The sequence below is a fragment of the Apostichopus japonicus genome, chromosome 8 (assembly GCF_037975245.1).
Source record: "Apostichopus japonicus isolate 1M-3 chromosome 8, ASM3797524v1, whole genome shotgun sequence".
Taxonomy (NCBI): Eukaryota; Metazoa; Echinodermata; class Holothuroidea; order Aspidochirotida; family Stichopodidae; genus Apostichopus; species Apostichopus japonicus.
The window spans coordinates 36,584,586-36,601,312 of record NC_092568.1 but is presented as its reverse complement, the minus strand read 5'-3'; the positions used below and the strand labels follow the sequence as shown (position 1 = coordinate 36,601,312).

General features: G+C 36.6%; 1 protein-coding gene across 5 annotated transcripts in view; it reads left to right on the top strand.

Moving 5' to 3' along the window:
* The window catches only part of LOC139971868 (homeobox protein Meis1-like), a 190,361-nt gene that overhangs the window by 76,398 nt on the left and 97,236 nt on the right, over nt 1-16,727 (top strand). For 4 of the 5 annotated variants that reach the window (XM_071978654.1, XM_071978656.1, XM_071978653.1 and 1 more), the window contains exon 8: nt 14,669-14,770. The exons of the other annotated variant lie outside the window; for it this stretch is intronic. In XM_071978654.1, coding sequence (XP_071834755.1) covers nt 14,669-14,770 — 102 coding nt within the window. The remainder of the gene's footprint in view (nt 1-14,668; nt 14,771-16,727) is intronic. 5 annotated transcript variants of the gene reach the window in all.

Genomic DNA, 16,727 nt, shown 5'->3' with positions numbered 1-16,727 from the left:
GTAGTCGTAGATAAGAAAGAATTTTGAATTCAAATGTCATCAGATGATGGGCGAGGGGGTTCCTTTATTGCTTGTGTGCCTTCAATACATACACTACACTCATTGTAAAAATCTCAGCCTGACTAATTAAGAACAATGCACTCTGCATATCAGCAAATAACACTAAAACATTGCTAGATATAATAAATTAAATGTTCATATTTTGAATAGTTTGTGAGTTTCTTCTTAAATTGCTTCAGATCAGATCCAATCATCGTTCTGTGTACCAAAAATTCCTATAAACCCATTTTTGTATAATTTCTGTTGTACAACAGTTTTTCGGTTTATATTGTGTGTAAAGTATTTTACTTAATATTGCTATATAATAGTCTCTGATTTTGTAAAAATAGAGAACACAGTCAAACTTTCCTGTGCTTTTTAATTGTCTATGTCGAAGCTTTTACGTTTGTTATGAAAGTTGATTTCCTGGCAGTTGTAAGCAACATTAGATGGTAGTAATACTTTTCAGAGCAGGTTCTCCCAATTTTTAGTAGCTACATACAATATACTCCGTAATTCCACGACCTCTCTATCTCCTGAACATTTTCTCGCAGACATCAGGTGATGTTTTTCCCAGAACATTTGCAGTCCTGCTCTATGAATATTGTATGAAGCTGTCAGTATACAGCTACATAAATTTCACCATAATCGGCAGCATGCAATATCAAAATATTGCAAAATCGTGAAAATGGCTTATCAGAGATACACGGCCTTTGCATTGACATACAACCGTTGTGTGATATGTAGGTACAACCAGAGCCTCTGATTCCTCGCCGAAGGGGAGAGAAGGGGAGTTACTATGCGTTCACGAGGGTGCTGTACATATGTGTGTATGTTTACTTGACTATGGTTTGTGTAAACACAGTGGTTCAACATACACCACAGGTACAAACTAGATCAAGATATCATAAGCAGTTGGGCTATACTTAGATATCCCCTTAGCCAGGACTTTGTACTTCATTTTCTTAGTGGTGAAGGTCAAAGTTCATTTCATGTCAGCAAGTTGTCCAGACTAGGGAGCATTTTTTCATTCTACCCATGACTCATATGGAACTCTCCCTATAATGAGTATTCTGTGTAGGTTTGTTTTTGGCGCATGTGAAAGGTCATTTGAGGTTATCAATATAGAAACATGTGGATAATCTTATACTCCACAAGTAAATGGTTAATCATATTCTGCACAAAATGGGAGTGAAGTTACTTCCTTTACAATTCTCCTTAAATTATTTCCAGTCACTTACCCCCTCCCCCCCTCCCCCTCACAGGGAATAATATATTTAGTATATCGCGTCTCAAAATGCTATTCAAACTTGACAAATTACTATACCAGTGCGAAGATGTATAGAAGTTTTTTGTATGCAGACACCATATTATTTTTACAAGATAAAATCTAACTGCATTCAAAACTGCTACCCAAAAGTTCAACATGAAATTATCCCCAGCCTACCCCCTCTCACCCACCCCCCCTACCAGCAATAAAAGGAGATGCAGAAATTTATCCAATGTAATATTTTTAATAGCTTTAATACATCATAGAACTGTTCAACAAGCATTTACAAGGTTCACCAAATATGTCAGAAAACTGACTTTGAGGAATAGTATTACTGTCTACCATTAGCTAATACTAACATCTTGTTTGTTTAGCATGCACTTACAATAGCTTGGTCGTTTATTAAAGTGAATGTTGGTTAGTAACAGATCTGTAGTTTTAATTTTCCTAGCTGCCACCAATGATCCTTCTCCTACCTACATGTTTGTGTGTGTATATAGAACCGACTTCTCCTAATCCCATTCAACTCTTGTTTGCTCCCAATTAAAAGCCCGGCGTATAGATTTCACACGGTCGTCATCGGTTTGGTAAGAAACACACAGACTTGAAATTGAATCGACCAATCGAGCCCTGGAGCTAACTCACAGAGAGAGTGACGAAAGTTTGCGAAATTAAAAGACACTTAATAAGATTGGCTTTTTGGGAGAGAGATTAATTTTCTGGAGGTCTGTATAACAATTCTAATTTGACAAAACTGAGATTAAATGGATGCAACAGAAGGTTCGTAATCCAATTGAGGGCAAATCAACTGATAATCTGTCCAATTACTTGAATTCATCTCGGCAAGTTTAGCAACTTAACTTCTCAGGGGGCCCCTAAGCTTAGAAAACATCTCAAGATATCGCACCCGGCATGAAAGTAGAACAACTATTTCAAAGCGAGATATATATATATCTCTTAATATATATATATATACAAGGTTTATAGATATCCTACGAATTGCATCGAACCAAGAGTGAAATATATCACTCCTAAAGTAAGATAGATACCACAACCTCACTGTATGTATTAAACTGTATAACTGCATAAAATGTTGTAGAAAAATTTTGTCAGATAATTTTTTTTTAATAGTTTCAATTTCTCCCGATGTGTTTCAAATATTAATAATGTTTGTTTCAAGAATTAGATATCTCTGTGGGGGACCATGTTAGAACTAATGCATTCTAGGTGTAGTGTCTACATTTTAGTTCATTTTCTGTTTGCTGTTTTCCAGAGTTTGGAATCGTGTTTTGAATAGTTCCAAGATTCTTAATACGATGGGTGTGTCGTCATATTTAAGGGATACTCGCAATTGCCAAATTGGCGACAAATTCCAGTAAAACTTTCATCTAGTCTGCTGGTAAATATTCTGTTCTTGTTAAAAAACGACAAATAGTTTACTTTCCACAGCGTGTCTTGGTCACTATACCTGTAAAGCCTTGAAATTTAATGATAGCTGTACACAGAGTAATGTTATTTCTTGAGAAAGAGGAAGAGAGGAGGTGGAAGAGAAGTATTACACATTCCTTATGATTTACCTAATTCTAAGGTTTGTTTTGTTTTAAATATCTAAATATATGGAGAAACAATGTAGCTCTTTACTGTGTATTGAATGATTATGACTTTGTACTAGCTATATGAAACATGTGCATATATGTGTGAATTTGTAGAGAGGATATAAAAGAAAATAGTGAAGTATCGGCCATGTCTCTTTTTACTATCAAACAAAAAAAGGGGGGGGGAGCTAAATTCAATTCACTTAAGAAAAATAAATGAGGAAAAACAACAATAAACAACAACAAACAAATCAAAAACTTAATGACTTTTCACTTGTATGTGTATATTGTAGATGTTAGAAAACAACACACACGCAGTGGCGAAAAGAAACTGTGTACTTCCAAAAAATAATATCTTCTTTCTTCATTTGGCCTATATTTTTTTACCTTTTTCTGTAAAACGTGAAAAATTATCATCTTACTCACAGGAAAGACTCTAATCATTTTTTTTTCTGTCTAAAAACACACACATACTTTAACTGCAATTAACCTTGTTTTAGGGACCTCCTGCATACATGTATACATACAACATATAGTAAAAGCCTTCATACATATTCCATTGCATAGTCATTTTGAATTGATCTGCGGTGGGTTTTTTATTTTTTTTCTATATATTTTTTTTTATGTTTATAGGTATTTCCCAGTGGTTTAGCTTGGTATGTATTTGAACATGATCTGGATAAGAAAATGCTTGTATCATTGCAGCTGTTTGCCATCCCCATTCATTCTCTGTTTTTGGGGCTCAGACCACTCTTATTAATTCACAACCTTCTGGGATTTGTGCTCACTCAACGATTGAGGCAGGCTTGAAGCTCACCCAATCAGTCGGGCGACGGCAAAGATGTTGATGACGACGTCGACACGGCCATGCTTATGAACAGCTGAAATTCCCTTCCATCCAAAGAACCTATCGGGTCCCCCCCCCCTTCTTTACCGTCTGAAAAATAAAACAAAAGATAGCAGAGCCAGTCATCTTTTAGAAACTAAACTATGAACTCTAAATTATCCCAACGTTGGGGCTGAATTGGAAGAGAAATGCATGATGGAACGCAATGATAGTTTTGTCACTTTTTAAAAAAATTTTTTTTTTTTACTTTTGAGCTCACAATCAACCAGGAAGAGAGAAGAGAAGAGAACAAGGCAGAGCGAAGGATTCTTTTTCCCTCTTCCGTCTCCCAAATAGGGCACAATTGAATTAACTTTCCATTACTGAAACCATTTAAGAAGGTAATTGCAAGGATGACATAAGCGAGAGCTACCGGATAATAGAGAATAACCCAATGATAGCAGATCTCACTCAAGGATAATCCCATTTGGACGAGGCAAGAGATATTTTTTGCCACACAACACCGTCCGTCTTGAGCAAATGTAATCTGAAAGATTTTAAACCCTCAGCAAATTAGGCTGGAGTAACAACAGAAAACAATTCTTCTCGAGCAGTTTTGCTATCGCGTTCGGCTTTTGTCATCGTGCTTTCTCTTTCAGGAGTTTGGTTATTGTTCAGACTCTTTTTTTGTGTGTGTAATATTTACCGGCAAATTGAATTATCTCGACCGAGGGAAGGTGGTATCTCTTGTAGTGAGTGCATAGTTCGAGTAAATCTGATGGTATTGCGATGTCTGTAGGTTTAGTTTATGGAAATCACTGAAATGACTATAACAGTTTTAAGTAATTATATCTGAAAGCAAACTTTTTATTTCTGATTATTTATTATTGTTACTTTTTTGGGGGGGCTTTTACTTGCTTTGCTAAATATTGCAAGGACATATGAGGGTAACACGGTAGAAGAAGTAGAAATAAAAATAACAAAAGAAGGGATTGTCAAAACAGTACAATGGAGAATTTTGAACAAAAACTGTTTATTATTTTCAATAAATGTATTAACTGCATCCAAGGACAATTTACAGTAATAATAGGCAGTTATTAAACAAAGCATATTAAAAAGGAGAAAGAAGGGAAAAGAAAAGAAGAACCAATTTTTTTTTTACTTGTCAATGTTTCATTACTAACATTATATTCCAATTCATCATCATAATAATAATCGACTTGAATAGTCTTTCTTGTAAGGCCATTAAAGTCTATTTTATTTTCGAATTGAGGTTTTGTGTTGCATCTGAGGAACTGACAGAATGTCTTTGTGTTAGACTATGTTGTCCAGCCACTTTGTTTAATGAGCCACACATGTTTATTAAAAGGGTTCATTGCTATACAGAAAAATGAAAAGTAGTACAGAAATACGACTTGGACTGATTCCTTTATTTTGTAAATTTAACTGGAGAATAGAAAATTGACTGGGATATCATTAACAGTGGAAACAACCCAAGAAATTGGTACCTGTACCTATAGGTAAAATAAAAATATGCAAACAGTTATGTGAATTTTTAATTTTTTTATTATTATTATTTTTCTGTAGAGGGGGGGACTGGGGGGGGAGGTTATCTAGTCTATATCTATCAGTCTCTCTCTTTTTGTGGTTATTTGTTGAAAGTGTGAACGGCAGTAGTTGTCAAGGCGGCATCCCTATCATGTTTATCAAGTCTTTTTTATCTTGTTCATCGCCGGCTTTTCTTACTGGCTCCTGTAAATATGATCTTTGTGTCGCTCAAGGATCCTATGCTCGGCAAATAGGTTTCGGTCACCAATCAAAGTTGTAAACAAGGAAGGAATGTCTCGGACTCGGGATGATTCGATACCCTCCCTCTTGGTAGGACGCTAAGGCACCAAGCCGAGAGAGGACGCCAGGCAACTGACAATAGTCTCCAGAGGAGGCTGGTTCTCCCGTCCTGTAGGCTCGTGGTATGGATTACCTCTGGAATCAACAACATGGGGGGTTCCCAGTCCCGAAATATCTGGTTCCTGGGTGGAAGGCTGTTATGCTGTAAATTTTCATAGCCGTGGGCTTTCAGGTCTCATTAGAAATGTAGACATCACCAAAAGCTAATGGATGTTGTGTACAGACGAATTTAAGTTCTTGCAAGCAATGTTTGCATACTCCATCTATATATGTAAAGTTGTGTTTCGTGAACCTGCAAAGACAGTTATTTTCTCAGATTTGCCTTTCATACATCATCGATATATTCTTTCCAAGTCTCAAGTCATAAACTTAAAGATTAGGGAATTGAAAAAAAAGTTTGTAAAAATGTGAATTTCATACAGTTTATTACCTTTGAGTTTGACAGTGGTAGAAAGAAGGTCCATTCGCAATGTTAATCATGGGAGGTTTAGGAATGTGTGTGTGGATATGAAGAGGTTAGGGGTGAGAGGGAGGGGAGGGGGTGGGGGAGGGGGAGGGGAGGGTATGACTATGGTTGATGCTGTCATCCATCCTGCAGCTGAATCAATTGCATCTTCGGTAGTTTTTCTTCTTTATCTCAATTTCAAAGCATTGAACTTGAAAAATATTCATAAGTGGTACATAAGCAATGTTGTGGTATCTTCTTCAGATGTGGCGCCATTCCGTAAGAGGGAAGATTATGTGTTTCGTCAATCTCGCCACGTGCAACACCCACTCACTCACTTGTCAGACTGGAAGCATATATGATGCCCCTCCTGTATGATGTTTTTCCATTTCCTCCTACCCCACTCTCTCTCATCTCTCCTTCCTGCATCTATCTCTTCCCATCCCCTTCCTCCGCCCTGCCCCCCCTCCCCCCAGCATATGGAATTGGAGTTATGGTAGTGTATTCTACTGTACTTAGTGTATTGTTACCTACCAATTTCAAAAGAAATATGGAGGATCTCCTTGAACCAACATTTATATATACCAGTATGGGTACTATTAATGGCATGATGACCTCACACTGGCCACTAGAGTTCACCAGGTTACCTCCAACAGGATAGGTATATCACCCCTCCATGCCCCTAACTAGCTAATATGTATCCATAAATATAATAAAAAGTATCTAGAAATGGTACAGGGACTATGTACCCTTAGGGGCAAACACCAGTATATATATGTATATATATATATATATATATATATATATATATATACATTATATGTATATGTTATATATCTGTATGTATATATATCGTAAATATGGTAGGAATTCACACAGCAGGGGCTGCAAGCTTTAATTATAAACTTCCCAGGGTGCTGGAGGTGTTTCATATTCCTAGGTCCCCCCCAGCTACCTTGCAAGTTACACTCCCCATTTCCTCAGGAAGGAGCTCATAAAATTTTGGTGCAGCAACGACAGAGGTTTGTTTCACCGTCAGTTTTTAACTCTTGTACTTTGTAGGGTTCATTGGCTGAGAAGTTGCGACGGCACCTCTCTAGTAGGTGATGATCGTCTTGATCAACATTTTACGAAACCCCAAAAGAAAAAGGATAATAAAAGAGAAAAGGAAAAGAAAAGAAAAGAAAATAGAATATTGCTACTGGCCATTTTAAAGATAAAGAAATATTGGACATCGACTTGTTTCCCACCCCTTCACAGCCCCTTAATTTTTTTTGTAGACGTAGAGAATCAGCGTTTTTTAAACTCTTCCCTAAAGAAATGCGTGCGAGTCGGGCAGTGCGTGTAATTAAGTACATGACTCTAGACCAAGCTGTACTTGTTTGAAATAGAAACCTCGCACTTTTTTATGATTCGAGCATCGCCCATCGCCTGATTATTTTGTAAAGCAAAAATATCAATCAGAAGTGGTTTGTACAGAAGTTCTAGAGAAAGTTTCCTTTCTTCTTTTTAAAGTTAAAACAGAATTAACAGATCTGGCATGTATTTTCCGAACTTTCCCCGAAACTTTTCAGATATTCTCACACGTCATCTCAACTCTTGGCTTTGAGAAACGTTACGACCGGAGAGCATGTTTCCGATGGAGATGAATTTAAAACAGATTTTGTAGAGGATATATACCGTCTGCCATTCTATGATATTTACTGGAAGTTTGTAATTTTCTGCAATACACACTTTTACGACGAACGTAATACGCTGCAGTCAACACTCAAGTAGATTAGTTCAGATTGTCACTCGATCGAGAGAGAGAGAGAGATGGCAAAGATTTTTTTGCCTTGCTATTTCTCTTTTCCCCCCTTCTTCTTCTTTTTTTTGTTGTCAGTGTTATTTTATGTGTCAGTATTTGTTTTCCAATTCCAACTAGGCTTCTTCTAATGCCTGATTAATCCCTCATGGGACATTAATACGCAATTTCTGACCTCTTCAATATGTCTTCCACAGTCCATTATAGCACTGTAATCCCATTTTGTTTTCGCTGAAGGGGGTATTTTTTTCCTCTCCTGCTGGAAACTCAAAATTCCATTTTATTTTCTGGGTTCATAAATGAAACAATTTGCTAAATGACTGAAGCCCTCCAGGGCTCGCTACTAACACCCATTTACGAAATTAAAGAAACGCAATCGGGGAAGAAGCGTTTGCCAGGCGCGGAGTCGTGCAGGATTTACTCCGAGTGGAGCGAGTCGCACCCCGCTAATCACGTGTGAAGATTCCTTTCTCTCCATGAGGGTATAATCTCGTTAATTAAGTTTTGTTTCATTTTCTGCCGTTCATTAAGCAGACTTGAGCAGAATTGCTCGCTGTTCTGTGTGCCGAAGATGATATAGACATCGTCCCAAAACATTGTCGAATGCCGGCGAAGAAATCTCGCCAAAAACATTCTGAAGTTAGCCGACCAGAAGTCATTAGAAATTCTAGTTTGTTAAGTGTGTAATTGCTACTCGAGACTTTTTTCGTCGGCTCGGTGCTATGTAGCCGTGTATCCTTACCTGTGATTCTCTTGATAAATATTAAGGCTTTTATAACGAAAAATGTTTAAGTGCGGCATTTAACATCTGCTTTGTGATAACACCCAGCAAGTTAAAGCGCAGCTACCAGTCGACCTCTGACACAATTTTCCGAGCTGTTTCTGTAATCAGACATCTCGACGAGTAAAACGTGTCAATTTGATACAATCAAACATTCATTTGAACATGAAAAGGGGGGGGGGGGCAGTCTGCTGTAGCCTAAACAAACATATGTTGTGGCATTTTTTTCCCCCCCGAGATGGCCGTTACTCACACTGATGTGACATTTGATCTGTTTTGGTTTTGTGTCAAAGAACAAAATAACATTTGTGGCAGCTTTAATCCTTTGTAATTTCATTTCAAGAAATTTTACTTGTGAAATTGTCAGTAGTAAATCTGAAAACTTGTTTTTCTGTTGAAGTATGATTGTAGATGTAACAAGACCTAACTTTGACAAGGTAAAATCCTGAGCATAAATATGTGTGTAAATGTTTATGTCTGTCCATTTATTTGCTGCTGCGAATGGAGATCAGAGATTGATTTTGTTGTCTTTCTTGCAAGAGTTAGAATAACTAATGTCAAATTGAACAGCACTATTTATAGTCTCTTAAAGTACTATTTGACATAAGAAAGTAACCACCCCTCCCCCCCACACACACCACGAAACAAAACGGGAAAAAGTACACAGAAACTCTTTTGAGTTGGTTTAAAGTTTCCTTAAAATAATGAATGTAGTGTAAAACTTTTTGAAATTTTCTGATGTGATGCCAGGGTCAGATAAATGTAATTTAAAAAAAAAAAGGTAAAAGAAAAAATTAATGTAATTTTGTAGAATGAAATGGACTCATCGCTCACATGGGCAATGAATATTCAGATGTTGACAATAATCGTAGCGTGATGAAATGCAGTACGTCTTATTCGGAGTAGTAGTCAAAAACATATAGTGATGTTGTCGCAAATCAGAGACCGATAGACGCAATTGTTGGAAAATAGGTAACTACAACCCAAAGAATCACAGCGACAAAAACAGACAAAATAAGATGAGGGGGAGGGGGGGTGGTGGAAAAAACGGGGGAAAAGAATTTTGGCCAATAACTTTTGGTATAAATATCTTTATTTTAGTTCTAAACTGATCCGAATCAGTCTAAATAGACTATAATGCAAGTCATGAACAAACTATGAAGTTTAAGCTCAATACAAAAATGAACCGAAACGTTGTTAAAGAACCAATACAAAATTTAGATGTGTTCTTATTCGCAAAATCGATGGATGACTTTTAAGAGCTCAGTCTCTGAAACTCAAAATGGATGGAAGGCTGTGTTTGGTTCGTCATTTTCTGATGTTTGGGATTTGTTCCAAATCTTTATGTAGTCAGTATCCAGGTCCCTCTTTTCCACTTGTCATCAAACGATCAAATTCCTCCGGCTTTCTCTCCTGAGAGGGGAGGGAGAGAGGACTTTGGAAGGATACAGACTAATTTAACCACTCGGGGATTTGACCTTGTATTATTATTCGCAAAAGGTTACATGAAAAAATTTCAGATTACATCTTAGAGGAGGAAGTAATATTGATTACAAATTTGTTTCCTCGGTCGATGATCGTGAATATATTCCTTTTCTTTCGTTCCTATCCTCTTTCTCCAGTCTAAATTCCACCTACAACTTCGAAAGAATATCGTGCAGTTAATTGTGTCTCGAAGTAAATCCATGTTCTGTTTTATCTGCTTGAACACCGAAAATTTGAATGGCACTTTTATCAGCTTCAACTTTCATGACAACTTCTAGTTTTCATTATTATTGTCGGAGTGAAAGTGTTTTGAAGTTCTAGAATATAACAGTGGTGCTTGCTTAAATTTCCAATGGCACACTTTAAGCAACTTCTACTTACATTGTAATTTCTACAGAAGATCAATTCCTTTAAGTGTCAAAGTAGAAGTGCTCCAAAGTGACGGAAGAATAAGTGAGTATTTGAATAACAGAGAGAGTGGTTTTGGAGAATATTAACTGTATCACAACTCAAATTGAAAGTGTTTTGAGACATAACAGTAACATTTCCCTTCATATGGCATTTGCAAGAACTTTCAAGTTACATAGCAGAGCCCCTCCTCGCCCCCCCACCCAAAGAAAAAAAACAACCAAAAAACAGCAGAGTGAAACAAGAAAATTTGCTAGAAAATGAGTTGACAATGTCTGAATTAGTTTGTCTCAATTAAAAATTGACTTAGAATTGAGTGATATATTATAATAACAAAAATTAAAGCAACATGCTGTGTTTGTGTAAACAATTTATAGTAAAACCTTTATTACCTCCAATCTTGTTATTACTCAAAATAGGATCGCAATAATAGGTAAACTATTATGACACCTCGTCACGAAATGAATGTTATAATGAGCAAGAAATTAATGGCTTTATCCGTTCTTAAATTTTTTGTTCATCCAGACACTGGATTTTTAAGTATTAAATCAAATGTAAAATATACCTAAAGAATTTTTTTTGGGGGGGTAGGGGTGGGTGGGAGGGGGAGAGAGAATGGCAGAAGCAGCAGAGAAATGGGGGGGGGGAATTAAGGGATGATGGCTTTACTCAATTTCTTGAATTGAAGCTGGTAGTAGCCAATCAAAATTGTCTTGCAATGTTATCATCAAAATCAAATGGCATGGAACAATAGACACAACTTCTTATTTCCGTAAAATGAAGTTCTTAAAGATGAAATAATCCTGTAAGCTGCTTTTGACACATTCGTGGATTTCATAACTGTAATAGAAAAGGATATGGTTTGTCCAGATGACGCAGAGTTCCCGATCACCTTCGACTCTGTAATATTTTAATATTTGTTTACATTGTGTCAAAGCTGAAGGAAATTAATACATCCTTTGACGATAATAAAATCATGTAAAAAGGTTCCAGAGCACATCGTCAAATTCTGATAAGGCAAATTTTATACTTGGTCATCTGGTTTCACTGTAAAAAGTAAAGTGTTTCAACTCTTACATCGTCTATTAACGATATTTTTTCCCCCAATGTATAAGTTAGTTACATTATGATATAAATGCATTGTTGATGGATAAAAATTATTTTCATTTTTATGTATTATGTCTTTTAGGCATTCTGGGATTAGATTAAAAGATGCCATGCTATTTACCATCACAGTTTCTAGTTGAGGGAGCTATAGAAAAAATTCAAAACTAAATGAATTTCAAAAATAAAGTGTGAAACGTTACGTGGATTCTTGATTGAAACACTGTTGATATAATTTGGGTTATATGCGCGCATATGTAACTTTAATTGGGTAAGGGAAATTTTGTGAATTATATCATCAGAGTTTGTGAGTGACATGAGATTTTGAACAGATTTTAAAAGCAAAAACAAATAAAAATGGGAGATATTTTAATATTTCGGGTGATAAATTTGGCTATAAATGCATCTTTTCTGTGAGTTAATAAACCTGTTACATCGTTACATGAAAATATGTCCTAAAGCCTTTCCTTAAATAGGAGAAACTTTTTTAAATGAACATTTTCGTCAGGCACGAAACTTATTGCGTTTAAGTGTTTGGAGTTTTAAAATCATAACATTTAGTCAATTGTTTTTCAATTTTGGTGGAAATGCTTTCAAAATAAATTCATTATATCTCCATTTTGGCCATCCTCAGGGACATTTTGATCCATTAAGCTTTGTGCATGGAATGATTTCACTTTAGAGGTAAAGTTTTGCCAGTATCAGGGGAATTTTTGGAAAGTTTCCCTTGCCAAGGGCCCCTCCTTTTCTTAAATACAGAGAGACGCAAAATAGATAAACTTATACTGAAGTCAACTGCTGCTGTTGTATTTCTTTACTTTTAAATCTTCAACCAGCTGGAAGAAAGCCTTGTCCATCAAATAAGATTGATTTCCAGTTGGTAATATTGACAAGGACTCACAAGAAAATAGAAAAGAAAAATGATAAAAATAGATGTAAAAAATATAAATAAAAATGGAAAAAAAACCAAGAAAAATATGTATATTTTTCAGTACAGACATGTGGAGGCTTTCTTGTATTCGGGACAGACAGAATGCAAGTCTGGGTAGATAAGAATTGAGAACGTGTTGCATGTTTTTGGGTAGATCAGTAGTGAGCCCTAACCTCGCAAGAAAATGTTTTATGGGTACATTTGTTCTCGTGTAGAGGATATTAGGTATTATACCTCAGCTTAACCAGAAGGCCAAAGGGATAAGAAATGCTGAACAAGCAGGTTTTGAACCTCTCTTAGCAATTCATTTGCATCCAGTATCGTCCGAGTAAGAATTGGGGGGGGGGGGGTTCTTTAGTTAACACAGTTATTAGGCTTTTGTGTATTTTGGATGTTTATTACCTTTGATCAATTGACGATGGTGTAATATTATTATATAAGAAGTTGTGTTTATATAGTCTCGAAGGTTGTGTTTATGGAAGAGTAAAATTAGACGCTTTTCTGTGCAGATCTTGCCTTTAAAATCTCTGCTACGAGACTTCAAACCCTTCACATAACCAATAATTTTATAACGAAAAACCCATCTGAATTTGACTTGTGCAATGTAATACAGTCAGACGTTGTTATATGTATTTATAACTCCTTTAAATTTTCGGAAAACAATTCCTCTGTGGTAGTGTGTAAACCAGTATGAGGAGAATTTCAATAGTATTCCAGTTGATAACTAATTACCAACTGAAAACCCTCCCCCTTTCAACCCTCTCGTACCCCCTCCCCATCTGTCCCTACTGCTCATTTGCCCCACCTCCATCCTGTCAGGCATCGTAGATAGAGGTCGGGTCAGCTGGTGCAATAGCAAACCATTAAATGCATGGTTTAATTACTGTAATGTGCCACATATTTTGTATATGAGCTTTGCAGACCTATTGTAATCAGGAACATTTGTTAAATTAGACAAAGAGTTATTGTTTTGTTTTTTTCATTTGTCATCATTACCCAACCAGAGCCACACATAATAATCTTCATTGGCTAGCTTGACATCCTCACTGTATAATGTCCATCAAACTTATCACAATTTAGTGTTCTGGGGATCACCCTACCGTTCGTTCAGCTTTTCAGACCTACACTATTGTAATGAGGATCATTGTTATATAAGACAAAGAGTTATAGTTTTATTCAGTTTGCTTTGTCATCATTACCCATCCAGAACCAGACATGATAAATAATCTTCATTGGTGAGCTTGACCTCCCTGTTAATTACCCATCAAACTTATCACAATTTAGTGCTCTGGGGATCACCCTTCCTTCTAGGCAGTTTCCACGGTGATTGTCTCTCACTTGACATGATAATAAAACACATTTGTCTATCAGCTTGTCAAACCTACAGTATTGTAATCAGGATCATTGTCATATAAGACAAAGAGTTATTGTTTTGTCCAGTTCGCTTCGTCATTGTTACCCAACCAGAACTCCAAAATGATCATCATGGAGTAGGTCGACCTCTCTGTTAAATACCCATCAACCTTTCACATGTTTAGTGCATTGGGGGATCGTAAATTTAAAATAGAATTGAAATTGTTCCAACTTTTCCTTCCATGGGTAATTTGTGTTTGGACTTTTGCTGCTCCAAAAAACATTTATTCTCGTGATAATAAAGTATCGATATAACACAGCAAGGCAAACAAAATGACAACAGTAAAAGTGTGACTAAATTTGAACTAATTTGTATGTATTTTCAACTTTCTGACATTTCTGGGGTTATGGAGGATAGTGAGAAGACACTGGTTTGGGTTGGTAAAGAGGCTGTAGGCTTTTATTTTCATGCTACCTCTGTCAGCATTGCAACATTTACCATGGGATAAAAAACAGTTTTAAGTCACTTTGGCAGAGAGCATTAATTAACTGTGGATTCACTTGTACATTTTTAACTGAGTTTTTTTTTATCTCTCTCTCTCCTCTTTTGTTCTTTTTTTGTCTCTCGCTTGTCTTTAATTGTTTAAAGAGCGAACGAGCGAGATTATTTGGTAAATTCAGAAATCCGTTGAAACCCCTTCTCCCATTTTTATTTGCAGTGGGGTTCAAAGTTGGGAGTGTTCAGCAAATTGCGACTGACTAAACTGATGGAAAATAATAATGAACACTGTGACAGGCTGGACAGGGATTCCCAGTATGAGGTAAATTTGCTTGAATTTGTCCTAGCACTTCGTCTCCAACGACGACCACGGCTCTCAGTAAAAATAAACTTTCATAGTTTATGCAGAGTCTGGAAAAACTTGGCCCATCTGTTGTTGTTCTTCTTCTCTTCAAACTTTATGTGATCTTTATGAATCATATTTTAGAGAAACAATGCCAGTGTATATTTAGTGGTTTCACTGAATGATTGGTACATATGCTGTCATACTTCAAGATTTAAATAATTACATTGACCCCCACTCCCCTCCCCCACCCCCCCCACCCATTCCTTCCCATAGGGACAATTTGTGTAGGATTTGCGTAAACTGTGTTACTTCACTATCAGGGAGAAAAAAACATAAAAACTGATGGCTGTAAATTAATTAGTGTAGCCATGTACTGATCACAATGCACGATGCTTTTGTTTTCTTAATTAATAAAGTCATAACTTGACAAACTGTTTTGTTTTGTATATGTGTTGTATTGTATATGTGTGTTATTTGTTACAGTCAGTTTGTTTAAAAGTTACTTGTAAAAGTCTCTTTACCCATTTAAATAAATATTTTAAACTTTTTTCTCATTTAAATGGCGCAAGTATACCACACTTATTATGCACATCACCCAACAACCCATGCTAAAAGAACATAACTTTCAATGATTCTATAGGGTCTGCTTGTTAACGGCTCAGTTCGAGTCCTTGTAATACTGTAAGGTGTAAAGAAATTCATCTTTCCGGAGGTGGTAGTGCAAGCCTTGTTTTTGTGCAACTCTTCCACTTCATGATTCCCTCATTCTTTGGGGGGGGGGGTGGGGGGAGAGACATAATCATGACCAGCCAGAGTCAGTCAGAAGTAGCTTCTTGTTTAGAGACGATGCCAACAGCATGACCAAAGTTGTTGATATTAGGAGGATATAAATAACGCTCCATTTGACAGAGGTATTTAAGATGGCATGATCAGGATAAACACCATCCCCTTTCTTTTTAATCAGTTTTTCCCTCTTCTCCCCGTACCCGGTCTGACAAACGTCGTCAGCGTCATACATTTTTATTCAAAGAATTATGACACTGTGAAAGTGTTTGACATACTGTAACTAAATCTCTGGCACTCTCCGGTAGAAGGCAACGATGATTACAAACCTCGGACCCACGGAACATATTCATGGTGCGGCGACGTATCCCCCTGCTAAACGGAAAAGTTGTGTTAACTCAAGACACGGGTTAATAAAAGAAGGAAAGAAAAAATATGTTACAATCACCAAAGTGCAAAATGGCCCTCCCCCCCCACTCCAAATGTTAGAGACAGTTACCAATGATCTGTTACAATTTTTCTTTCCCTCCCTTCAAAGTGCAAAAGAATTTTTTTATTTGCCTATTCATTTCTTGCCTATACATGATACAACATTCAGTTACCTTTAACACCCTCCTACTCGGAGTTCTTTGAGGCCCGCAGAATGCCCGAGGCATTTTCACAGTTTGGCTACAGATTAGCTCGGTAATGCTTTGTCCTCTCCCGTATAGTCTGTGTTGATACTGCTTGTTCTGGTTCAAAATTTTCTTTCACTGGTATCGGCTCCTCCCTATTTCACCTTGACTCTTTTCGAGCTATCAATGGAAGATAAGAAAGAAAGAAAAAGTGCATTTTTTTTTTCTTTTCCCAAAGCCAGTTTTGGTTTTAACAATGTGCAGAGCCACTTGCCGAGAGAAGGATACCGCCTTTTGTGTGGGTTCAACCCATTGTGTCAAACAAGGCTTTGAAGTATCATGAATTTTTGTGTACACACCACAAACAAATCAGGCCATTGAGAAAATAGGTCTAGGATAACACGATCAAGCCTAACTTTGGGGCATATTGCAGTTGTACATGATTTTTGAGACTTTTGGCCTTTTTTTATATTTTTTATAAATATTTTCACGTTTTTTTTTAGTTTTTTTTACGGGCACAAGTATCTCGCAGATAA